At 42.3% G+C, this 27339-nt stretch overlaps 1 protein-coding gene across 1 annotated transcript in view; it reads left to right on the top strand.

Annotated features, from left to right (window-relative positions):
* Positions 1-27339, top strand: part of TMEM132B (transmembrane protein 132B) — a 256765-nt gene that overhangs the window by 64309 nt on the left and 165117 nt on the right. Inside the window, exon 2 of the mRNA XM_074887367.1 lies at positions 6379-7258. Coding sequence (XP_074743468.1) covers positions 6379-7258 — 880 coding nt within the window. The remainder of the gene's footprint in view (positions 1-6378; positions 7259-27339) is intronic.

Below are 27339 nucleotides of genomic sequence, written 5' to 3'. Positions count from 1 at the left end.
TTAGTAGAAAAAAGATCTATGAGGCCTGAGATGTTGCTTTCAAGCTTTTTGGAAGCAGAGTGATGGGCAAACAAAGGCAGGTGGTGTGGGAAGAGAAGCTTTAGTGAAGAGTGAGCCATCAGATCTGATGGGCCAGAACTCCTTTGGCCATAGACATCTCAGCCTCCAGCATGCAGGTCTGCACTGGCCACCTTTAGCAGTCGAGTTAGTGGATAGAAATAGGCTCCTCCCAAGGGTGATTTGTCACCGCTAAGATATAAGTGACTAGGAGTGGGTGGATGAATGAATTCTGGAGATACCCTTTTCTGTGATTTACTGAAATGGGAGGCTGGAGTGTGTGCTGGCTTACGTACCTATCTAAAGTGAGATGGGCTGACTCCTGCCGCGGGTGGCTAGAACACGTAGCCGCAGTGAAACTTGGGTAACAGAAGTTTGAGATGCTTGAAGATAAGTATGTGAGACATCATCCCAAGCCTACAAAAGTTAATTAACCTCTCTTCAGTTTTAGATGTTTGGATCAAATAGACTTACTTTTTTAAATTGCATCCTTTTTCTTCTCTTTCAAAACAAGCTGCCCGACTAGCAATGTTTTCCAAAGCGAACCTCTGTCTTCACAAATGTGTAATCAAGATTGAACTTAAGGATTGTAAACTAGTTGTGAGTCCTACATCAAGTTCTATCCTTACATCAACCTAGGATAAGAAGAAGAAAGAATGAGAAAAGCTTAAAAGGATCCTATCATCTTTTCTCGTGCTATAATTTTTTATATGTTGATAGCTTCTGGGCTGACTTTAATGTTAAAAAAGTATCAGGAACTCTTCTTAGCTCTTTCTTGCAGCATCATTTATATCTTCAAATTATTCCGTTACAGTTGAAAAGACTGTTTGTTATTATGGTTTTTTTTTCTGTGCTGGTGTGGTTCACTATGTAACTGCCTCAAGTACTGAAGGAGTAAGGCTTGTTTTTGAATGGTAGGTGATGGAAGTTGTTCCTCAATGGGACTATGGAGGGTTTTTCTCCTCCTTTTCCTCCCTAATGTAAAACTGAGGAGATGAGTCACAGGACGGACTCTGAATGTGGGAAGTGAACAGGGGCATCCTCCTTTCATGGTTGTCTTATTAAATTTTGAATGAGTCAGGGAGAGCATGAGGCTGGTGTTCATCTAGGCTCCTTAAATCCTCCACGACTCAAACTTATCCTACTCATAGCGCTCAAATGAGGCCTAAACTCGTGGTAGATTTTCACACTGTAATCATCCTCCTCATTTTCCGGCTGCCAGGATTAAGAGTCAGAGTTTCCCCAGCGGTAGCCAGGACTAAATCACCTTGCACAACCTTTCACGGCTGGGGTCCCTAAACAGCATCAAGTCTGACCCCTTGCATGTGTGAGAGAGTGACCCACACAGCTGGTCCAGAATTAATTATTCTCCTATAATTTATCAGGTCCAGAATAGCTTTCCTTGTGTAGACACCCTATTCTGGGATACAATGTGTTTTTATTCAAGGATAATGCCTGCATTTCCAGAGCAAAATAATTATTATGAATAGAGCCATTTTTATAGTGGAATAATGTACATGTGTAGTTTGGTCTTTATGGTCTTTAGTGAGGGCTGGTGGGAAGGGCTGGCGATTTTTCTGCTATACAGACAAACCATTGATTGCCTCTGTGTGAGTCATGGGTAACATCATAGTACTTACTGGCACCACATTACTTGAAATTCTTCCTCTTTTACAAAGAGGAGTGTCTGTATGATCTCATGCTACAATTCTGATGATGCTGCAGGAAAGATGAATTTTAACATTTTCACAGTTTTTCCGCAGGTGCAGGATTGGCTTGCTTGTTTGTTTTCAGAGAAAAAGGGTATTGAAAAAGTTGCAATCTTAAATGCTTCTTGTTCCTCTCACCTCCAGCTTCAGAATTACTGAGGGCTTATGGAAGACTTGGCTCCTGTTAAGTAGTTAGCTAAAGTAGAGGGAAGATTTAGATGTGAAACTTGGATTTGTGCTCCAACAGGAGTTATTTTTGGTTTTAGTTACAAAATTATGAACTTTAAAGACTTGGCTCTTCCTACAGCTTAACACAGATGCATTAGTTTTTAATACTGACCTGCCACTGCTACCACTACCTTCGACCAGGATACTTGTTTTGCTTCTTATTAAAATGTATGAAATCTAGGAAATGTAGCTGGGATGAAATCTTGAGTTACATGAATGGCAGATTTTTATTCCACAGTGTGACCTACAGCTATGGCTTTGCATGTGCCTTAGTCCTGTGCTGCTACTTTTTGTGGTATCAGTCCAGAGTCAAGTGAGATTAAAAACAAAAACAATGGATAATTTTATCGTTAAACAAAAAATTATCAAGACAACAGATGGGAAGCTTTGTCTGATGTCTGAGCTGGTCAGAGTAAGGATCAGGAAGGGTCATCTCCCCGATGCACAGCATTGCATGGTTGGTTATGTGCATGATAGCTTCCTCTCTCTCTGCTCTTCAGAAACATCAGAAGGGTGTTTCCTTTCTTGTCTGCATTCTCAGAGTTTGCAGCATGACCTGGGCTATAAGCTATTGCACAACTCTGGAGAAAGGGGTTTTGACATAAAATGGGAGCAATGAGATTTTACAAGTTGACCTGTTGCTCTAGGGGTCTTTGTATTTGGGTAGTCCAAATAAATGTTTTAAAAGGGGCAAAGCACCTGCTGAAAAGCTATTACAAGGTAAAAGTTATTTTAGAAATTCAAGCTAAATATCTCAAGTCATGTCATGTTATTTCCATACGTCTCCCCTCAATGTCCCCAATGCCACAGTAGTCTGAGAAACAGACTCTTCAGCCTTTGAGATAGCACTGGGCTCTGGGAATGCTCATTTGGCCTCCATTTACTTTTCTTCAACTCTTGCTCTCTCTTGTTACATAATTAGGACTAACCCACATTCTGATCTAATGTTCTGCCCTCTTTTGATCTTGCTGGAGTGCTTATTAGGGGAGCAGGTGATTTATTTGTTGCTTTGTTGCACACCAGAAAGCTGGAAATGTGTCCTGTTTCTGATTGTTACTATAAGGAGATTGATGCTGTGGTGCTGACATGCCGAATTAAAAATGCGGGGTGTTGGCCTGCCATCGTATGAAGTATTGCTTTTTAGATGTTCCTACAGCATCATAAAATGCTGCTAAATTCAGATATCATATTTTGTTACAGGCTGGTTCTAGGACAAAGCCCAGCCCTGTTTACTAGTGTTTATGGCTTCCCATATAACCTTTCAGACAAAATTTGTGTCTCATTTTGTTTGAGTTACAGCAGGCTGATATCCTAGTCCTCGTACCAGTTCTGAGAAGAGGCACTGAATGTTGCCACTGTAATGAAACGGAGGAAAGGGAAAAACATACCTTTTAAACTTCCTGTAAATCACTGTTTGAGAGAGATAAAATATCTGCATAAGGAATGGGGGGTGGGGAGAGTCCTATAATGTAAACATAAATGCATTTAAGCCTTGCCTCCTTTTTGGTTCCTCATGAGGCTCAGGAACTACGTTAGTGTTTAAATCTCCTCTGCAATCTGGTGTGTCTTGGGAGAAGGCAAATTTTAGCTCTTCTCCCAGAAATCAGAGGGTAACTCTGGCTGCTGTGTGTCCTTTGTTTATCTGTATGGTGGCATAATTTTTATGATAAATGCAACTTCTCAAAAGTATTGCTTTCAAATGTAGTTTGATTCATCTACAATTAATCCAGAAAGGTGCTTGTCTGCATTTGACTTCTCAGTGAAGAAACAACACCCTTCCTCCCCTCGGTGCTTCGGCTTTCACAGGAGAAAAGTTCACTTTCAGTGGCTGAGTTGTGCAGTTGCACAATAGCATGGCAAGCCATGCTGTGTCAAGGTGCTCTGTAGATAGCAGAGCAGTAATGGGGCTGCTAAAACATCCCTTGGTGACTTTGGTTCTAGCATTGGCATTGATCTTCTCCTTTCTCCTTTCTCTGCCTGCTATGATCAGGATGAGGTTTGACCCTCAGTGTGAACTTTGTTATTCAGTGGTGGGATAAAAATATTGGGGCTCCACAGAGCAGCACAGCAAGTGGTGTTGGGGCATTGGTTGACCCTTGCTAAATGGTGGTCACTCCCTTCTGCTCTTTGCCTCCATCCCTGCTGTAGGTTGCCATGGGTTCCTTGCTTTGTGCAGCCTCCTGTGCCCAGTGCTAACGGGCAGTGGTGTCCATCTCTGCTACACAGCACCTACTGCTTTCCGTGGTGTCTGTCTCACCTGTGCCTCCTGCCTCTTACACTGCTTGTATCTTGGTTAGCCTCTTGCCTCGAGAGACCAACTCTGTCTTCTTCCAGAATTGCTTATTACTACTCTCAGCCTGTGGCTTCCCATAGAGAACTGGCATCTCTGATTTCTGCACGCTGCCGGGCGTGCGCCAGCTACCCATTGTCCGCATCCGAATGAAAAGAGATGGAGGGAAGGGCTAAAGTCAATTTTTATCACTAAAAAAAATGGTTGTCCCTTGCGTGAGCTATGATACCAGAGCAAGCTGGCCCAGGTCAGTGCTCACATGGAGAAGGGAGGAGAAAGTTTCTCATCGTCTGGGTTTCTGCATTTCAACTGGATGCCCAGGTCTGGCTGTGTGCAGCTGGGGGAAAGTGTTGGCTGCCCTGGTGTGTTTTGTGAGATGGGCTGCAATGTTTATGCATGGGCATAAGAAACAAGAGGAAGACACTCAAGTGTGGCGATTGCATGGCAGCTGCTCTGCAATTGCATTTGCTTGTGGAGCTGAGAGGAAACCCTGATCTGATCTCCATGTGAAGTAGTGAGAGAGGAGACTGTTGATACTGTTTCCTTCTAAGAATTTTTTTATGCTTTTGTGTATTTTTGCATATTTACTTGTTCCTACAAAGAATATTCCAATGGCTGCAGAAAAACTTTGACACAATTAAATATACAGCAAAAGTAAAGGCAGAAGTACTGTGATGAAGTGAGCAGCATTTAAACACGCGTAGGTAATACCAAGCCATTGAAAATAAATGAGCAGAATTTCAACTGAGAACAAGAGTGGAGCAAAATCAAATGGATGAGATTTGCCCTAGAATCTGTCTTCGATAAGTGTAGGCTTTAAAAATACACAACCTGAAAAAACAGCTTAAATATTAGAGCTTTTATCTGTGCTAAATTGTGGCTGCAAGTATCTGAGTCATCTGGCTTGTAACAGGTGTAATTGTTTGTATGGTTGTTGCGTTGCGTATCTGCTCTCCCCAGTCCTGACAAACAGTAAAATTGCCACTAAGTTTCAGCAAGAGACAACGAGAGCTTTGACCTTAGGATCTGTCATTGTTCTTTTGTTATCTCTGTGCATTATGGAACTGCTTCATTTTAATTCATTTGGTTTCTGTTTATTTCTTCTGTGGCAGTCCCAGGAGCTTGCATTCACTGGCTTTTTGTCGGAGCGTATGAATTGTTAGTTTGAAAGACCCACCGTTTCTTTCTGGTAGAATTGCAGCCCAGATTGAATATATCTCACTATTAATTAGAGATCGGCCCAAACCAAAGACGTCTGTTTGATCCCTCCCTCCCTCTGGAATCTTTTCTTGCCTGGGAAAAATTGCTCAGTGCTGGCTGGAGGATTGGCTATTGTGTTGTAGAGAAACTTTTGTGGTTTCCAAATGTGTTTCATTCTCCTCTGGAATTAAACCAAAAAATTCTTCTAAGCATCTACAAACCTTCTGCATGTAAAGGATTTCTCTCCTTCTCTCAAGTTCACTCTTGCCTATAAATCCATCCCACTGAGACCTCTATCAAACCCCATATTTTTTTGTGTGAGAAGTTTTGGTTTCAAGAACACAAAGCTTTTATCAGTTTGCCACTAACTTCCAAACTGCTGACCTGGCAAAAGCGATTGGGAGTGGTGCAGATTTGCAACCCCTCATTATATTGTGTGTTAGTGATGTTGATTAAAGAAAATGAGCTGGTTTACTGCCTACTAATATTCAGTATGCCAGTTTCTTATGTATATTGAAACATGGATGAGCAAAAGTCTATGTTTGATCTGGCAATAAAAAACCAACAAACAACCAGTAAAAAGTTTTGGAACTTATGTTGGGATCTGGCCAATCAATCTCCTCCTTGTTTTATCCAGTACTTGATTAATGGCTTTCAAGTAGATAATAGATTGGGGAAGGTGGAAAGGGATCTGTACAGCTGATGCAATGGGATGTTTTCAGTGTATGAGCTTTGAGCCAACAATGTTATTCCATGGTACCTGTGTCAGATTGTTTCGTAACTGTGGCTAATAGTATTGATCTCTGGTAACACATTGCTTTTGAGAAAAACTGAGGGGCACGCTAAGCAAACATTAGAATTGTCTTTCTGTTTCCTTTTATCTTTGGCCTGCAGTGGTGGAGAGCCGAGGAGGGATCATGGACAGCATACAGAGATTTTCAAACCTGCCAACGTATCTCCCCGCGAGCTATCACATCTGCAATGCTGATGTTTTCTTCTTCCTCAAAGAAGCCAACCAGGATATCATGAGGAACTCCAGTTTGCAGTCTAGGGTGGATTCATTCTTTATATACAAAGCCAAACTGCCACCTGTCCTAAATGCCACGTATGGACCCTTTTCTGTTGAACAGGCTGTCCCCTTGGACCTTATGCTGACCTCTGCATCTTTTGGTTTCACAAGTAAATTCACTTTTAATTGGAAATTAAAATCTCACATAATCGACAGCTCAATCTATTCCAACAAACCTAAAATACAAACCTTGTTCTATATTGCGGGGAAGGACTGGGATGACTATAATTCTGCGGAGATGTTGCCTTGCGTGAAGATGTTTGCTTTCCTAGAGTCTAGAGAAGTTGTGGCCAGCTGTAGATTGACAGGTCATCTAGGATTATGTGTTGCAGAGCTGGAATTATCTCCTAGCTGGTTCAGTTCCCCTCCACCCTTGGTTTCAGAGGAAACAGCCTCCCTGGAAGGGATTACTGTGGAGCTCTTCTATAAGATTTATACAGCAGATGGGGAATGTTCTCCAGAGGATGCAAAATGGGAGAACAATATCCACGCAGGTCAAGATAATGAACACAAGGCTTTGTCAGCTATGGAGAGGATTGGTAGCATCATTGTTTACCCAAATCAAGACAAATTAAAACAGTCTTCACTGAGGCTAGATGAAAATGTCGTTATTCGCTTACCACTCAACCCGGTCAGAGAAGGTGACGTTGTGACCTTTCATGTTTCCTTGGCTGATGACTCTCTAGCAGACCAGTTTGTATTAAGGTAAGAGACTTTTTGAAGTGCTGTATGCTGAACAGTCTACAAATATCGATGACAAATCGATGTCAGGTATAATTTCTTTGGTTATGTTCAGTGTCTTCCTGAGAGAGCTTAAGCATTTTCTTTCCAACTGGGGAAAGCTCTAAATAGTCTTGAATTATCTGTGTGGATGACACTTCTTGGAACATGGGAATTGATTCTAAAGTATAAGCTATAAATGTTTGTATTATTATTTTTTGTTTTAATTCTATTTGCTTCTAGTCATAATTCTGCCTCTTAAATTATGCCTCTCAGTCAGCCAGGGTAACTGCTGCAATCCATTTTGCTAGACAGTTTGCAGAAGGGTTTTCAGTTTCTTTGGTGAAGCTTCCTCTCTTTTTATCAACTTTCTTATCATCTTTCCAAAGTACATGGGATGCATCTTGCACAGGTCATATGTGGTGAGGAACTATTTTGTTGCACTGTACAGAGGGGAGCTGAGAGGTGAGAAAATGAGACGTGCCTCAGCTTGCGTAGGAAGTCTTTGGCAGAGCCAGGATTTGGATCCAAACTTTGCAAGTCATCTTCAGTTTTTCAGTAAGAGAGCCCATCCTGCTTCCTCAGGCTTTTGACTGCTTGTTGCATGACCCATTTTTGCTTTAAGTTTTGAGACTTTCTGGTGACCTTTACTTGTGAATCTGCCTGTAATGGGAGAATTCAGGCATTTCTAACCACCCCAAGGGTTAGTGCTGCATATCTGTTATGTCCTTAGCTGTCAGACTGTGGGTTCAGAGCCGCATAGAGACCAAATTCAGAGAGAAATGTGAGCCAGACTGAGGGAATAAAAGGGCCAAAAGGTAATTGGAAAGTGTCATATGCTGTGAGAATGTGAGACACTTGGGAAAGAAGGAGTTGCAGCCCATGCTAGCAAACCTCAAAACAGATTCGTGCCTTACTTCTAACTTTTTGATCGGAGAACGATGGGAGCAGAACATGACAGAAGTGCACTTTGGGGACAGATGTTGAGAAAACAGACAGCAAACCTTATGCAGCACTTTCAAATCATTCAGTGTTTGTGAAACAGCACATGCATATTAATAAACTTAGATTGCTGTGTGAATTGGGACAAGTGGTTCATAGTGCAGTGCACTATGAGGGAAAGAAAATGGTCCATAATATCCCAAGCACTCCATCTACTCAGGGTTGGGGAGAAATGCATGAGAAGTATAGCAGGGTTTAACCAGACTTTGAAAGGTTTGGGTCAGGAAGGGTCTTCCTATAAACCCAACTTAGTCTTGCCTTTACCTGGCTTTACTGTTTTTTCTTTGTTAAATATGGTTTTGGCCAGCATCTGCTGTCAGTAGATGGACCAACCTCATGGAACAGTCAGGTTTTGGCAGTTGCGTATTGATCCTCGGTGCTATAGCAGAGAGATTATGGAGTTTGCCTAGGGCTCTGCGAGGATTTAACATCAGCTCTTAATTCTCAAATTTTTATTCTCTGTGCCACATCACAGATAAAATCCCCTAGGTATTAGAGATAACCTAAGATGAGAATGTTTTCTTTCCATTGGAATTTCTAAAAAAACATTTACCTTGTAACAAACAATGCGAGGCTAGAGTTTTGATATTTCTCCTGGCTAGGAAAACACCAAAAACTTCTTGTAGCCATAGTTTTGAAATGCTGCCTTTCAAAAGTAAAATAGTTTCTGGAAGCACTGAGCACAGTAACTAACCTGGGGTTTCAAGGAAGTAGAAACCAAGGGAGTCAAGAGCCTCCAAACTGGGGAGCCCCAGGATGAGCCACAAGTGTCTGGCTACTGCCCAGACCCTCATCTTCTCCCACAGGCCCCTATGACTTGCATGTCTCCAGCCATCAGGTGGGAGTCGCTTCATGGCGCTCTCCCGACCCTCGGAGTGTGCATCTCGGTGCTCCTGAGCTGCTGGGAAGGCAGTCAGGTTTCCATGGGGATTTCCTTCTTTGAAAAGTGTGCGGAATCGGTTCATCTCCAGGAGGTGTTTCTGTTACAATAGATCAGCATGTTTTACGTGCCCAGAAATATTTCCTTGGAAAATTCACTATTGGCTCTATGTAGTCTAGCCTGTCTGGTCTTTTATTTGGCTTTGCCTGCATTGTGCTTTTTATCAGAGAAACTGCAAGTATTTTTATTTAACCTTCAGTTGAATGCTGAAAGCAAGAGGCAAAATGCAATTCTGCTGATGGTTCACCCGTCCTTCAGGATGGAGAGAGCATGAGCAACTGTTGCTATTTGATTATTTCAAATGGCATACGTGGGGCCCACGGAGAGATTGAAGTTTACATAGTAGGCAGGGAATTATGCCGAGGGAAATACAATCACTATAGCGCCTGCGTCTAATTTATGCAGTTTCCCTCACAGGCTTTCCCTGTTTTTCAGCTCAATGCTAATGTCCATGAAAACCCAGAAGGTTTTTATATACATAGAATTTCTGTGTGTTATAGCCAGAGAAAAATACATTGAAGCGAATGTTTGCCTTGGGAAATATATTTTTGCCTAATATAACTGATTGTTTTTAATCATATCTGTTACAAGTGTAGCAGGGTGAATTGCAGTCTGGCTCATATGAGACAATAGATCAAAATCAAGTCATTCTCAACACAGCGTTTGATGCCAACCTTGAGCTCTGACAGTATGCAAAAAGAACAGATATGCTCAATTTTATGCACCTCTTTACTATTTCATGCTGTGTCGTGTAGTATTTTATTTTATGTTGGATTTTGTTCTAGCAAAACTGACTTAGTTCTCATATGAGAGCAGATTCTTCCTTGTTTTGGTAAAATTTGGGATTCTTAACCAAGCTTGGAAACTGAAAAGCAATTGGAAACAGTTTCTTGATTCAGCAATGTGCTGTGTTGAAGGATACTCACTTGTTAAAGCCCCTTCCTTCCCATAATGTCACTTACAGGGCAATGTGAAGCTCCAGTTATCACTTCCAGTCCCTTTCATCAGTCCAAACTGGTTTTGCTCTGCTTAAGCTAAGTCTCGGTTGTTTGTTTTCATTCAATAACTAGAATTTAAGATTGAGTTGGAGCTCTCATTTTGCTGTGGTTTGGGGAATTTGTTTCTTTTGATACTGCAATCCAGCCAGTGTGGCTTGGTGTAATTGAAGGACCCAGATATGTCAAGGGGCAGAATTTGGAGGCTAAGCGTGCATTTAATGCTTTTGCTGTGCCTGGCAGTCATATTGCTCACTTTGTTGACAGATGATCTATACATGTGTGCAATGAAATTCTTATGACACTGGAGATTAATTTGTGGCCTTGCCGGTCTGGTCTGTACTGTAAAATTTACCATCTGTGAACATAAATTTTGGCCATTATGTTAGGTGGGTTGCCACTAAACATAGTTTACCCATAAAGATAGGTGAAATGGGCTATGTTGCCATGATTAAACTTTTTTATGGGCTACCTAGTTTAAAAAAAAAAAAAAGGAAGAATGAAGCACAACTTTGAGATTCCAGCAGGACTAATACATGCATCAGTGTCACAGATTTTCGGGCACTTTTTGTCTTTTCATGCACAGGAGTATCTCTGTTACCTTCTTTACTGACAAACTTAGATGAAACGTAGTAAACAAGGAAAGATGGAAATCATGACTAAAGAAGGGGTAACGCCAACTTTTGTGCTATTTACTAAACAGAAGAAGTGTCCTTACGTAAATGGAGGAGTTGTAAAAGAGAGAGGAGAAAACAATTCTAGCTTAACTGGAAGGATGGAAATCTCATCCAATAGCACTGGGAATGGCTTGCATTTCTTTTGTGGTGTATGTTATTATTTAACTCTGTTTTGAGACTCAGAGGATGTTTTTAAAAGAAAAATGGGAGTAATTTTGTACAGCAGTAAAACGTTTAATGGAATAAATAGACAATCGCCCCTTGGTAATAGGAAAGAAACCAGGACACTCTCTTTATAAATAAATGACAGAGTTTTGTCCCGTTTTCCAAGTCTCCCCATTTAAACCGTTAGTGAGGATGTGCTGGTAACGAAGGCTGAGCACTAATAGCAATTTGTCCAGTCACAGACAAAAAGTGGGTTTGTCGGCATTCGTTACACGTCCCTAACACGAACGACCCATCCTTCTTTTATGCCCGATCAGAATAGAAACGGAGATTGGAGATATTCCAGGAATAATAGCAAGGGGCTGGAACCAGGTAATGAATCCCATGCTAGAGAAATGAAAGCGGCTGTGGTTGGGATGCGGTCCTCTGTCTGGAGGGGCATGGCAGGACCGTGCAAAGAAACCGCACTGTCGTTCGGTGCCTAGGCAACCTCAGGGAAAAAGATTATCTGCTTCTCACTGCCATGCTCCACATATTGCAGGGCAAAGATTACTTTTTGATTTTTGGATGAACCAGTACAAGGTGTAATACATGCTGGTTGGCTTTTACTGATTATTCTCACCAGGAAAAATGATATTAAGGATTTATATTAATAAACATATATCCATATGGAGGAGGTTATGTCTCCTGCTAAGGAATAAAAATTGCACAGGCCATTAAAACTGACTTACAAGGCTTCTGTGTTAATAATGAAAGATCTGTAGAAGTCTGAGCAGTCGTCTAGAAGGCCAGAAAAAGATCATTAAGAGGATGTCTCCTGCCAATAGCTGCCAAGAGCAAACAAGGGAAAGAAAACAGAAGGTTTTAGATCTGGAAATGCATAGAAAATGAGAGCATACAGACTGTGGGGAATGCAGCCTGGCTGCATGTGAGGAGGAGGCTCTGCATGGCCTTCATCACTTATAACCAAGAATGAGGAAGCTGGGCAGGATTATTACTGATGAGAGAAATAAATGATTAACTGAAACATCATTTTAGGATGAAAATTCAGCAGAAGTGAAAGTGTTGAGAAAGGGAAAAAATTAATTTCAGAAGTGTATCAGAAATGCTAGCTCAGATTCAGAAATAATTACAGAATTAAAGTATTACTGGCAACTTGGGAATATTTGTTTTTTACCCAAAGATTTTAATAAACACAGAATGAATGTTTAAATTTGTTATTTCTCTCTTTTCTCTGAATGTACATTGAACTAAATGTAAAATATGAAACAGTAATATGTAATATTAATAAAAAGTATCAGCACTGCAAAGTCTGGAAGTGCCAGAGATGTCTGTGCAACCGTAACTCAGTCCCCATGTATATACACGTTATAACATATTCCTCAAAGAGAAATTCACGCTTTTTTTTTCCAGATCTCTTCCTTCATTTGATGCTTCATTGTCTTCCTCCCACTGTTTTCTTTTCGTCAGTGAATGGGAAAGGGAGTAACATCCTTTCAGGGCACTCCTGCAAAGCCTGGGGGAGCTGTCACCAGAATTTTTTTTAGCTTGGATAAACCATTTCTATAAATTCTCTTTCAGAAAGGGTTGAACCATTCTTTTATTTTTTTAATTTCTATTTGAGACAGGCATGTGGCCCAGAAAAAGTGGCTTCAGCTGATGAAAGCCTGGCATGAATGGTATGGAGTTATAAATTTCACAAGGATGTTGTATGAAGTAGTTAGACCTGAATCTTTGTTGACTGAAGTGAAAAAGGCATCCTCCCTGTGTACCTGCAGGCAGTGCATGGCGGTGCTGCCCACATGCACAAACCAACCCGCCCTGGAAGTAGTTGTTCCACACTGCCAGGTTTTCTCTCCTTTTCATGTGCTTTAAGATAACCTTCTTTGTCCTAGCCACACTAGAGAGGGAGAAGAAAAGAAACCACCCCCTCATACAGTCTTAAAAACAGTTTAAAATGACCAAAAAAAATAGCTTCTTCCTAGAGCTTGAGCAGTCCTAAAAGCTTAAAAACCGATGGATATCTGACAGTGAATAAATGACCCAGTGAATCCTGAAAGACCCCACAAGACTACAGTCAATAAAGCTTTTTAATGGAATTTTAGATAAAGGTCAACTATCTGCTACAATAATCAGCCGTCCGCGATCACTCTTCACAGAAATAAAACAGGCAGAGCAGCAGCCCCACGCGACAGCGAGAAGCTCTTGTTAGTTGTTGGATATTGCCTTTGAAGCACTTCCAGACAGGATCGCAGCGTCATGGTGATAAAATGTTCTTTTTTATTGAGACATTTTCTGATGGCGACTTCTGTTGCCCTGCAAAAGGGATCCTTGAAAGTGCTGCTTTGTCCAGAAACGCAGCTGCTTGTTACTGTGGCGTTATTAAGGTGTTTGTTAAGGTAAAGGAGGATGAGACATTGGTGGGAGGCTGTAGTGCTGAGTTTGGGTGGCTGTGGCGAGTGTCCCTGCTGTCTGCCCCTTCCCTTGCCCATGGGAGCAGGGAAGTGGGAATAAGAATTGGAGGGGAGAGCTTGACCAAAATGCAGAATTAGATTAATTAAAAATATTTAGCCTGCATGTGTATTTCACCAGTGTTTTTCACTGAGAAGGTGAATAGTTTGACTGCTAGGTATTTTTAATTTTGACAGTTTGGGAATATTTCACATGTATGGTGGGGGAACACTGAATACAACTGGAATGAGACAAGGACCCACTTTCCATTGGAAAAGGTGTTTGGTTTGCCTTGAAACCCTATTTTTTCTTCTATTTGAGTCCTGCCAGCAGCACAGCTATCTCATTCATCTGCCCATCTGCATCTGTGAGCGCTAAGGGATGTGGCAATGTTATGTAAATCAGTTTGCTGTATCTCGTACTCGGAACCATAAAGTGGTAAAAAAGAGAATCATGTTGATTTTAAGTCACTTGGTGTGTGAGCAGACCTGTCGTCTCTGCAGTACTGAACTAGAAGCGGGTAAGCAGTGCTGTGTGTAACTGGTGGCAGTGCATCTTGTTTGACACATCAGATCATTCTGCACGCGTGTGACAAATAAAGTTGATAATAGGAACCCCGACAACCTCTCGTCTGCCAGTGTGTTAGCAGACACTGTTAAACTCTGCAAATGGAGATGATGTGAAGAGCGTTTCCCGTGGATTTGGAAGGTGCCAATACACCATGTGACTTGACACAAACTCAGCCTTGTTGATGGTAATGGAAGGAGATTTTTACATTTTTCAATGGTTCGGGTTCTACAAGCTTGTTCCTAGGCTGATTCCCCTCTCTGAAAGCTTCGACATGACAGCTCCTGCTAATTAACTCCAGGCAGCTCCTGCACAACTCAATGCTTGCTTCAGGGCCGGGTGCGGATCTGCAGAGCACTGTCAGCAGATGTGGCGTGGTTGCACTAAGAGCAAGGTACAAGCTGTAGTTAAAATGCTTGTGACGCAGAGTGTGCCTGGGAAGGAGGCAAATGGATTTTGGAGGAGGCCACAGACAAAAGGATGCCCTTGGTTTGTTGTATCTGCTCAGACTCTCTCTATGCAACATGAAGGTGTGCTGGGTAGTGATTCCTCTGGGATGAGGAGCTGTGTCTAAGGGGCTACTGAAGGTTCAGCCTCTCCAGTCTGCACAGGGCACTGCCACTGCTCTTCTCCAAATCCTTCTTTTGCTGGGGGCTATCCTGTTTGTAGTTGTTGCCTTGCAGGAAGGGACGGATGATTTATCCCTGCTGTGATCAACATCGGTGCAGATGTGAAATGGGAAGGGAAAGCCACTGAAGATGGAATTAGGAGCTGAGTTTTGCCTGTGAGCACCTGGCTTGGAGTTCAGTTGCCTCTGTTAATGAACACAAAGCTGCCTTCAGGTGACAAAACTACTTAAATACACAGTATCAGAAAGGGTAATTTAAGGAAGACAGCTGCAAGATAAACATTTTCTTCATCTCTTTTTTTTTTTTGCACCTTGTACTCAGGTTGGGAACACAGGTCAGAAAAGGTTCCGGTCTTTGAGTGATCATTTCAAGTTCTGGAACACGCTGTGGCTTTTTGCAAACTGTGTGTACTAGTGAGCGAGTCCCTGGCAGGGAGCTTGGGAGGGGTCTTTGTTTTGGACAATATGCTGAGTGGTCCCTGCTTTGTGCTGCCAGACAATGATGGCATTGATCAGCTTCTTGTACGGCTCTTCATTAGCTGGCAGTGCAGTAAATCACGGTCTTGTTTAAACAAGTCAGACACAACAGTGATTCAGTCGTTGATGCAGTTACTTCTAGTGTGTAATGAATAGTATTAAAAGAAAAGTATAAAAATGTGTCTACTTTGAAATTTACTTTCTTCCTGAGATAAATGTTTTGGGCCATGTGTTGCTGTCATTTTATCCTGGTAAAAAACAGATTACTAGCCCATGAAGCTGATGAAGTATTGCTTTGAGTGAGCATATTGATCTCAATTTCTTCATATTCCTGCTGATGCAACAGAGAGTTGCTTTTGTTCTTGTGTTTACCCATAAGTTTTTGCATGGCCTGATATAAGAAGGCCAGTGTGATGGTTAGCTGACAGCTTTGTGGAGGGAGGACTTTCAGAAAGAGCAGGAGACAATATTTCGAGAAAATTGGCAACATATCTTCTTCTTTTGGGTACTCCTCCTGCCCCCCATACAATTTATGTCAATAAAGGATTTGTAAGAAATGGTTTTGCTCAAAGCAGAGCAGGGACCTGTGCTTTATGTGAGGTATTTAATGCTTCACATAGCTGCCACATGTGCTCCGGATGCTGTACTTGGCCAGGGTATGAAAGAAATCATATTAACAAAGTTATTGGATCCCAAATGAATCAAAAGAGCTGCAGGAGAAGAAAACAGTGACAAATGAGTCTGCCATCCTAAGGCACAGCAAACGGTTCTTACAGTTAAAGCTGTTTCACTTCTTGTACCATTCAGCCGCCAGCCCTCCAACGCTGCGTGGGCAGCGGGGAGCGAGGCAGTGTGAGGAAGGCGATGCCTTGTGCTGGCATTGCTGCAGAAAGCCCCTGTGCAGCGGGGCCAGTGTTGCTTCACGTGGGAGGACTTGCAGCAAGAGCTCTGCTTGAGCTACCCAGAGCCCAGGGAGCTGCTTCTGGGTGGTGGGGTTCATCTCTCATCTTCCCCGAGCTTTCAGTCTGCCACTTAAAAGTCCCCTATCCTGAGCAGTGCTGGGTGTCAGTGCATGAGTACATAAGAGGAAAACATCTCTAAAATATAGTCTCCTTAGGATTCCTGCAGAGATGCTGTGGATACTCCCAGCAGAGGAGGAATTGGTCAGAGTAGCAGAATTTCTGGGGGTATCCCAATGAGGAGGGTGCCATTGGGAGGGCCATATTCAAGCAGCCTTATGTTTGTGGAGCAAATTTGTCACCCTTGTCACTCTGAACCATCAGGTGTGGCTCCAGCAAGTCTCTCTCTGATCCCGCTGTGCTTTTGTTTAGGTTGCTCACTAGGACCAAAATATACCTTCCCCTTGCCACTACATCCTTCTTAAAATTTTCCTGCCAAGTGAACTTTCTCGGTTGCTTTTTTCTCACTGTGTGGCCCAGGCTTTTGTGGTATTAATGAAGTAGTCCTCAAATGCATTTTCACTGAATCCCCATCTCTAATTGCGCCGGTCCTAGAAGACAACAAGTGGGAAAGGAAAAGAGGCAGAAGTGTGGGATAGATGATGCCTTGTTCATGGGCTTTCTAAGCATCTGCTCAAGTTAATGAGGGTCTGGGCAAGAAATGTGCCAAGCGGCCACAGGAAGCACACGTATGAGCACTTTGATGCAGATCCCTGATGGAAGATGGTGATAAAATGCACCAAGTGATGCTTGGAGACAGTCTGAAAAGTTTGTCCTGTCCTAGGAGGTAGCAGAGGGTGAGGGAGAAGCAGGCGCCGACTGTGAGAATCTGGACCAGGATCCAAATGCATTGTGAGTTTTGGGTTGTTTTGGATCTGGGAGTTTGGCGCTGGCCCATCTCTAATTTAATTTGCCTGGCCAGAGTCTTCTCTCTCTTACACAGAAAACAGGGGTGATTTAATTGACTTCCATAGAGTTGTTTAGGATTTGTGCCAATAAAACTATTTGAATTTGGTTGTGTGCGAGGCACGTGTGTGTGCCAGTGTTCTGGCTTTGTATTTCTGATAATCACTGGGAAATTTGTTAGGGACAGTAGTAACCTTGGGTGGGTGGGTGGATAGGACGCAGATGGATAAGGAATGGTCATGTTTTGGGTACTCTTTTTAATAACACACAGTAACACAAGTAGTACAGTCTTAATTATGGCATTTCCTGCTGTTATCTCTATAATGTGGCATAACTACCTATGCTCTTCAGCTAAGATGATTTTTGACTCATTTGCCAAAGCTAATAGCCCTTTAAAAATAATTTAAACCTTTTCAGAACTATTTCACTGGTGCTCTAGGGACCAGTAGTCCTTTATTTGCTATGGAGCAGATACAGAATGAATAGCAGTACTGTGGACTCCCTCAAACAGCGACCTTATGTGAGATGTAGTGATTACAGCAATTAAATCCTCTTTGCCAAGGCAACCAGGGCTTTATTTCAAACTGAAGTTAGATTTTTTTCCCCCAAATGAATCTCTTCTGTATGCATTATTCATTTTTCTTTGGAACATTTAGCTGGTACGAGTTGCACGAGCTCAAATTCAGTATTATTATTTATTAATTATTGCATTGAGGTAATGTCTAGGACAGCCTGCCTCAAGGGGTCAGAGAGCGCAGAGTTCCCCTGTGGAGCCAGAAGCAGAACAAGGCCATAACCCTTGTCTCAAGGTGGGGGTTGAAGGCTTAGCAACATTTCTAGAACAACCTGTGAAGAGTTTGCATTTACTTTTTGCTGGACTCCATAACCCATGCCAAGGAAGTATGGGGCATTTCGGTCCAGTGGATGCTTAGGCCAGTACAGTTTTGATCATAACTCTTAAACTTTTTTATGTAAGTATTTGGAAAAAAAAGTAGGTCATGTCAGCTCAGGCTTTCTAAGTCCAACTAGGTTTGGGTGACTTGAACGCTGAACTTCTTGTCACTGTGGCTCTTGCTTGGATCAGAAATGATGATTACGATGGAACATTTTCTTCAACAATTTTTGAAATTTTAGCTTAGGATGGTTTTTCAATTTGCTTTTTTTTTTAAAAAAGGAAAAAATGTTAAAGAAATGCCTATAGCCCTTGTCTTGAATGTGCTCCACCCTCATTTTAAGATTAAGTGAGTTCATTGTCTGTTTCTGCTATTATATAAATAGCATCTTGATTGACAAGAAAACTAAAATGATTCTGTTTAAATCTGTAGTGCTCTCCTAAGAAATCTATATTCGTTATTCCTGGGATGACTGAAAGATTTACAATAGTTTATAATCTAGTATCATTTCATTCTTCTTCTTGGTATTATTAATCACATTGTCATAAAATGTCAGGAGAACTTTGTTCAGCTTGCATGATTTGGGCTGAGAAAGCCATACTTTAATATTAATGTTTCTTAGGAAATTGGGTAGATATCTTTGCATTTTGGGAACCATGAAATGTATGAGTGATGTCCTTTAACTAGACATTAGATGCTTACAGGGTGCTGAAGTTGACGAATGGTTGAAAGAAACCTGCAGCAGTACCACCTTGGGAAGAAAAATGACCATGCAAAGCAGATCTGGTTCAGGTCAATATTTGGCTGTAGATGTCTGAAATCACGAGTACTGTGGAGGCTGGTGCTTGTGGTTGATCTTTCTCTGTGTTAGTGCTGGACTGCTGTCCTTGTGTGGCAGTGTTGATGACGGTGTCTTGCTGGCGACATGAAACCTACAGGTCCCAATTATTTGGTCATTTAAAGATTCTGGGTTGCATTTCACAAGCCTGGAGGCAGTCAACCAGGATCCTGGCTGGGTTTCAGCTTCAGTAATTACAACTTGCCAGAACAGATTCTCTCTGCCTCTTAAATCATATCCGCTATTTTTCACTTCCTTTGCTAAACTGCTGTGTCCCCCGTGCTGTTGTTGATGATAATAGTTCTAATGCTTAGCCTATTTATGTAACGTTATTTTATCTGTAATGTCTCACGGTGTTTTTACAAGAAACGTCTGTCATTGCTTTCATTTTACAAATTACTATTTTTATTGCTCATGTTCCAGTGATACACCTCAAATAGTAGATGCTTTCCAAAAGGAGGAAGGCAATGTCCCTTCTACCCCTAAACTGTTATTTTTCAATGAGGACTGTGAGGCTGAGGGGATGTTCCTGCCCTTTCCTTTAGTTGTCTTACCAGGGCAAGTGTATTTGGATGGCCAAAGAAGTACGCAACACAAGGGTGGTGAGTTTGGTGGGCAGGGAGGTGCCATCCTGTGTGTGCATCATGTGCAGCCCCCCAGACGACGATGACCAGTCCATCTTCCCTGGGGCTGTGGCCCTCTGTCTGTCCCTTACAGGCTCGGGCTTTTCCCAGCCCACCTGGATCCCCTCCGCACAGGGGAGATTCAGGACGACTGCACAGGCTCGGATCTGTACGCAGGCCAGGAGAGGGCAGAGTGGACTTGGGTCTGGCTTGTGTCTGAAGCAGAAAACTCAGGAAAAAGTCAACAGCAGGTCGGGAGGGGAATAATTGTGGGCAAAGATGAGGTTAGGTGCTGGTGCAGGTGCCCTGGCTGGGATGGGAAGCTACTTCACCGGCTGTGATCCCCCTGAGTGGCCTCAACACGTCACCTCAAAAATGCCTCTATGGCGGGAGATTCAGCAACTTGTTCACCCGGTGGTGCAAGCCCTCTGCAAAGGGCTGGAGACCAGGCAGCCTGGAAGGCTCCCCCAGGTATTATTTCTTACTGAGGAGGAACAGGTCTCTGGGGTGTCCTCCACACATCCTGGGGTGCACCCAGGCAGTAGGCAGTGGTTGTGCGCTCATGTATGCAACCTTGCTACCTGAAATTGAAATCTATCTAATGTGTTTTTTCTTTTTTTTTTTTTGTTGTTATTCCCTCCCTTCCTTAAATGATATCTGAAAACCGTGCATTTTCTTTTTATGAATGCACTGTGCCCCTTGTGTGCGCTGGACATTGCAAATGCACTTAATAAAGCAAACTTTTCTGCTGGTCTGTACATTAAGAAGCTATAAGCGAGCTTGTCTCTGCAGAGCAACTTTCTTTTTGTACTTGAAAAACAATGGAAATGTAGTTAATGTTCAGCCTGACAGAGTCTTAGCAAACATATTAAGGGCTTCATTTAATAAAGTCATATTTCACTTTCATAGACAAGAAGCAGAATAGAGTTGAGTCTTTTTTAATGAATAAAGTCCTTAGTAAGGCACTTGCAATCTTTCTTTATGTGAGGCTCATTCTCAGTTTTTTTATTTTAGGAGCCAGGGAGATTTAGTGCAGCATTTTCTAAATTGTGTCGTGCTTCCTTTGGAACAGAATAGAAAGGGAAATGTATCTTAATGTTAAACAGACGTGAAACAAAAATGTGGTTTTTCCCAAAAGAAAAGTTAAACATTTGCAAGAAAAATGTTCTTCACGGAAATTTCAATTCTGGTAAAAACACATTTACTGTCAGAAAATAATGGTGCTGGATGAGCTCTAATAATAAACCAATTTGTGTGTACCACGGGAATGGACTTTTTCGGTCTTTTGTTGTAAGTCATGCTGGAAGGGCTGCCACTGGGCTACAAGAGCACAGATATTTTCACACTGGGATTTGTGTCTACTTGAATTATGTGAATAACTCTATTGAAATACAACTGGGAAAAAATTCATCATGTGACTTATTATGAAAATGTTGCTTTTTACTCCATTCAGTGATGTTTGAGCAGCTCCCTGTATTTTTCTCTCAGACTTTTTTAAAAATTCATTTTTCTTAAATACTTTCTTTGCACAGTGCCTTGATTGTACCGCACACAGACCATGCGACAGCAGACTCCTGATTTCTGGGTAACTGGACTGCTGCAGCTAACGAATAACATTAATGGGCTGGGTGTAAGCCGCTTTCCCAGGGCACTGGGGTTGCACAGTGCTCTCCTTTCGTTCATTGATCCAATTTGTTGAGACCAGCAGGTGCACCAAAGCATGCAAATTTAAAATTTGCTTTGAGGAAAATTGAGTGGCATTTTTTTCCCCGAAACAAGCTGTTTTTCTGAACATCTCTGCCAGCTAGCTTGCTTGGGAGAATATTTGCAGAAATGGAATGCAGAAGTGGTACAAACGCAGCCAAATTGAATACATTTACAGATGTAAAAGGCTTGGCTTTTTTTAGTCTTGCAAACTCTTTGGGGTGAGGGCTGTCACTTTGTGTAGATTTATAGTGTCTTACATAATAGGTCCTTAAACACATTGGCCTTCAAGTGCCACTGCAGTCTGATGGGTTTAATAATGGTGATGGTGACAACACTGGTCCCACCCAGCTTATAGACCTGCAGGTTTCTAAGACAGCGCAGGTACCTTTTATCCTCTCTGGTCCACAGTCAGTCATGCTCGGTAACAGTGTGAAAATTGGATTTGTCAATTAGTAATCCCTTAGTGATCAATAATTAGTTGTAATTATGTGCTGTTTAACTGCTATGGAGAGAAAATTGAAGTTTGTGGCCGGAGTAGGAAATGAAGAATGGCAGGTAAACCAAGCGCTTTGGCGAAAGAGAGATTCATGTAAAGAACTGAATTTGCACAGAGAATGATGAATTAAGCTGCCTTCTATAGCCAGGCCATGTCACAGCTGTAGGGGTGGTAGTGTTTAGGCTAAGTGGGCTAATGTAGTCCTTAGCGAGCTTGCTGACCATAAGGCTTCGCAACTTGAACAACAAGGAGGTTTGCTTTTTATTTATAGTCTCCCAAAAATGTGCCTGGTGTGAAATGTCATGAACAAGCTTTATTTATGAGGAAATATCCTTTGAAACTTCTATTGTGTTTATAATCGAGTATCCTCCCCCCACCGTGGTTTAAATTTTTGTCCAAATATATGTGCTAGGAGAGACTGAATTCGCTGCTTGAGTATTCACTCACAGGACTATGCCGTCCTGTTGCACTCTCTCTGAAAAGGTGTGAGCCTAGACACATGCTTTGGTTTTGGATGGAGGAGGAAAGGTCTTTGCTTCTCTTTCTTCTCTCTGCTCAGAAGAGCACAACAGACCAGATTTCCGTATGGACAGAGATGTTATGCCAGCTGTGCTTGTGGAGGCTCTGAAAATCCAGTGGTGTGTGTCCTGGGATTTCCGTGCAGACTCTGAAGTTGACTTTGCCAGTGGTAACTCTCATCAGTCAGGGAGTCGGAGAGGGTCTGTCTTTGTTTATCTGTATATGCATGGCTGATTTCCACTACCTCATATGTCTGATTGTCATTTGCTAAGTAGACATACAAAATGCAACTGTTTAACTGCAGGAGGTGGGAGTGGAATAGCTGGAGTAGACCTTATTACCCAGTGGTATGTGAGAAAGAGCCAGGAAAATTTATGGTTTCTGAAGGACCAGTGTATTTTTAAGCTTCTTGTATTCCTACACTTCACAGCCAAGATTAGCAGATTGTTGACAGCTCCATGATATATTTGCCGTCACCTGGCTGGAGTCCGAAGCAAGTGATAAATTTTTAGTTTGAATGAGCTTGTGTGACGTGCAATGACAGATATATTTTTGTTACTACAAGTATGTAGCATGTCCTATGGTTGGGGATTTTGGTGCTATTCTTGGTGTGGCCTTGAGTGATTTGCTTGCTTTCCTTGTGCTGCTGTTTCACCATCCAAGAAAAGATGGAGAAAATGACACATTCCTCATTTGCTGTGATGGCTCATTCTTTTTCTGCAATGCTGGAGCCTGACACAGGCTCGTATCATCTTCACTGAGTTCAGTAAAGACTGTCTACTGGCAGGAGGCAGTACGTGCTCTTGCAGAATAGAATCCAACATTTCCAGTTGCTGTTGCTGAATTTCATGTGTCTTGGGTATATGTCACATGAACTTAGATTCAAAAACCTGGAGTGTTTTTGGAGCTATAATAGTATATTCTGGGAAGATTCCCATCCCAGAATACACATTCAGTATGGGAGAAGGGACAGTGTGAATCAATTTTGTCCTCATGTGACTGAACACCTAGAGGAACTGAATTTGCAGGTTTTGGCATGAGGGTAAAACTGTAGTGCTATATATTGGTGAATTCTATTCAAATGAAGAAGAAAGATAAATGATCGTTTATTGGATTCCCTCATCTTTATAGTTTCTGGTGTTTAAATTTATCTCAACGAAGTGAAATCTGTCTTCCCCAGGGCTTTTAAAAGGTCTCCCGTATATCAGCATTAATGGGATGTAGCTGCACTGAAGTTGGTATTCTGCTGCTTGAGAAAAACCTGAGTCAGGCAAACTGGCTTTGCTCGCAGTGGAAGAAGGAAGAGACGTACAGTGTTACACCCCAGATCAGGGGCTTCTGTTTGCTGGGGGAGCTGGACCCAGCTGTGGACTGCACTGGACGCGTTGTCATCTGTGGCTGATCAGCGAGGGAAATGGTGACACAAACAATGTTCAAAACCACTGCAAAGTGTAGCTGAGAACTAGAAGGTCTGTTTATGTCTACAAATTGTCTATCGCTTGTAACAGCAACTTTTATCAGCTTAAACAGGAAGTTTGAAAAGCAAGTAATTATTTTATTCCTTGGAATAGGAACATTGAGTTTTCTCAAGACCATTCAGAAATGTATGCACACTAACTACTTCAGTTCTTCACCTGGAAGATAAAAGCAGCAGTTTCCGAGCTGGGTAATACACGTCTGTTTGATGTGACTGCTGGGTGGAAGCGAACAGAGAAAAAGAATTCTCTGAGAAGGCTGCAGAGTCTGCCGGGGAGGAGAACGGACAGAAGTGCAACACTGCAGCACGAAGGCATTTGAAAGCAATTCTACTTGTGTGTGCAGCACAGGGACTATGGGAAGCCAGGAAGCTGTCCCTACCTTTAGTCACACGGTGAAGCAGGGACCCACTTCTGAGGGCATACATAGCATATGTGTGGCAAATGGGCTCGTGCGGGGCCCCATTAGCTTGTGCTGTCTGCTTTCCGTGGCTGGCGTGCCATGGGGGAGCTTGGCAAAGGTTCATTTTGGTGGAAAACAGTGCTCTGAAAGGGGATTTTACAGTACATGCACATGCGGACTCCCGGAATCAGGCCTGATGAATGGATTTAGCCAGAAAACCGAAGGGAGTAGCCAGTTTGGGAAGTGGCACTGCTGTCTGTGTGAGTCTCCCTGAGAGCTCGGAGCATCTGTGCCCTCCAAACTGCCAAGGAGGGAGCAGCAGCAATCTTACAAAGTGGGTAGAATAAGAAGCTATGCATATACAGTACATATATGTGTAAAAGAGCAAAGCCCTCACCTATACTGGATTGTGTATTCGTACTGTTCTGGAGAAAGGTTCCAACTGCGTCTAGAAATGGGTCTTTCTGAATTTGAGAGCATTTTAATGATAGAATGTAGCAAACAAAAAATTGTGAATATGCACAAGTGAAATGCATACTTTAAACTTTGTGTCGCATGAGTTTAGATTTCCTAGACAGTTTTCTAAGGTTTTAAACCCCGGATGCTTCCAGAGAGCAAGAGATTTGGTGCCAAAAGTCCCATCATGTTATAAAGCCTATGCCGTTTTTACATACCTTGGAGTGAAGGGGGCAGGAGTTCACAGATTAGAGGGATTAATGTGGTTTCTTTTAAGTGTAAGTGTGCAAGACACATATATTTGAAACAAAGGAAGTATCCATGTCCATACATCCATTTTACTTGGAAACAGTTTAGTTGCTGATGTAAATTATTTTGCTTTTGTGTTGCAAAAATGAAGTTTGAGAGTGAGGCTGGAAAGACCAGAAGAGGACAGAGAAGCAGAATTAGCTTGAAAACACAAATGTTGGATGTTGGAGACTGAGAAGCATCAAGAGACAGGGAAGCTGACTTTTTCCACATCAAGGAAATTTTTTGCTTTTGTGTAGGTAGAGCAAGGAATTAAGCCTGGGCAAAAAGCTTGAAGGTTGTGTCTATTCAGCAGTAGCTTGAGAGGTGCCACGTGTGGAGCTGGCATCCTCTGTCTTTTTTTAGTATAGCTGTGTTTCATGGGGAAGACGAGGGGCAGATACCTGGCCCAGAAGCACCTCTTGTTTGCGTTTGATTCTGCCTCCATGGCAGTTCTCTGCTGCCTGCTTCTTGCTCAGGTACCCACACGTCCTCCTCCAAGAAGGGTAGAGACACTCTCCGAAGCACCTCCACAACTCTGATGTGCTTAGACGTCAAAAATGGAAGGTGATCACTTGCCTTAGGGGGGAGAGCATATGTACAGCAAATGGACACTTATATAACCCTATTAGTTTATACTGTATGATTTCAACTGTTGGTTTGCCACAGGGAGTTGAAGAAGAATTAGGTAATATAAATAGAAAGATGACATCCTCAAAAAGAGCACCATTCAGCACATATTGCTGGCTGGCCTCATGGTTCAAAGCCGATAAGCAAATTTGGCCTGAATCCTGTTGCAGCATTTTACAGTGGCACCAGCATAGCAGAAGAATTGGCAATATCAGCAGAGGTGGACGCTGTGGATGTGATTCCTGCCATCCACTGCCCGCAGCTCTGACTGCGGGAGCCTGCCTCTCAGTGACAGAAACCTAGGGCCAAATTAATTGTGATTAATTCTGATTACGGACCATTCCCTTTGAAGTGACTCTTGAGATGAATTTGTCCCATGCATGCTTTCAATGGCAAGTTGCTCAGAAGTGCTTCTGCTAATGCATCCTTCAGGTTTACTTCAAATATCCTTTTTCTTTCTTTCAGAAATTGGTTCCTGGTACAAATGTAGACACTTTGCATTAATTCCCTGCAGGGCTTCTATGCCTTATTTTTAGGCTTTTGAGTGGAAAACATGAAAGCATTATGGTAATGATCAGGGCCAATTCTGGTGTTCTTTAGTCAGATATCAGGGAAAAAAAAAAATCTGTGATGCTTAATCATGCAAAAATCCTACTAAGAACTCATTTAAGGGAGGGTTTGAGTGGGGACTTCAAGATTTGGCCCATAGTGTGTGATGGATTTTAACAACAGCTAGGTAGTGATTAGGTAGAAGAATGTAAGTATAAATGTTTGAAGTGCTGGAATGAAAAAAGATTTAATAGTATTGTCCGTTCAACACCACAAGGAGCTGTTGCATATTATTACATTTAAAGAAAAGTACAATGAATGTACTTTTAAGCCAATTCCTCCCACTGTTCTTTTCATTTGTTTGTGAATATTCTGTAGGACTGACTGAAGGCTTTGTCTGATCTAGTAGGAGCCTCTTGGCTGTCTAATAGCAGTGCAGAAGGTATGGCACAGCACCTTTTCTTACTTATTTATTTACTTATAAAAAGGAGTGTTTACAGAAAGCTGTGCTTTGACCCAGGCTTTAAGAAAAGCCACCTGTGCTTCACTCCTTGTGGTCTTCTGAAAGCTCACGTGGTGAGAAGCACTTCTCACCATGAACAAACTGCCAAATGCATTTGAAGTGGAAAATTTCTGATTGAAATGGGCATCTTGGAGCTTCCAGCTGCTGGCAACCGTATGGCAAAACAATTGCAGCGTTTGCAATCGTTTTGCAGAAGCTGCTTATCTAACAATCAGGACAACTTTAAATATTTATTTGAAACTGGTGGATTTTAAGTATGGAAGAGCACTGCTTTTTTTCCCCTATTTGTCTAATTAAAACAGGGTGAAGGCAGCCAGGGATCCTGCTTACCCACGTCATGAATGCTGAACGTAGGTCATTTCAGGGCCTTGCAGGTCTCTGCAGAGAAGGAAAGGAATTTGGAAATGCTTAGGTTCATTTGAAATCTGTATCTTGAAGACCTTTCCAAACAAATGTGAACATTTCAGAGGAGGGATCAGGAGCAGAGGAAAACTGATTTTTTTTTTTCTTTTTTTTTTTTCCATTCATAGTCAGAGATTGAGAGCAGCAGGAAGCTGCCCATTGCATGGCAGGCAGCAAGCCCCAAGGCTGGGGCACTGGCCAAGGGCTCAAACTTGAATTGAATCAGTTTTTCTTGTCATCTTTCCCATTTTCAACTAAGGGAGACACTGACCTCCAGCTATGCTACCTCCTGTTTCCTCTGTTGACCCTTGAGCTTTGTGGTAGGGGACTTTTTGGTGGGTGGAAGGAGTGAAGGAGAGCTTTGCCCCTCACTTGCTTCTCTCCCACAGCTTGTTCATGAGTCTCCAGCAAAGCTGCTTCTGACTCCACAACTGTATGTCTCAAATGCAGGACTTTGGAGGAAAAGTATTGTGCAGCCATTGGGGTGACTGCAGCCA

Source organism: Strix uralensis, chromosome 17 (genome assembly GCF_047716275.1).
Source record: "Strix uralensis isolate ZFMK-TIS-50842 chromosome 17, bStrUra1, whole genome shotgun sequence".
Classification (NCBI taxonomy): Eukaryota; Metazoa; Chordata; class Aves; order Strigiformes; family Strigidae; genus Strix; species Strix uralensis.
The sequence above is the reverse complement of the archived record's forward strand: the minus strand, read 5'-3'. Positions and strand labels throughout refer to the sequence as shown.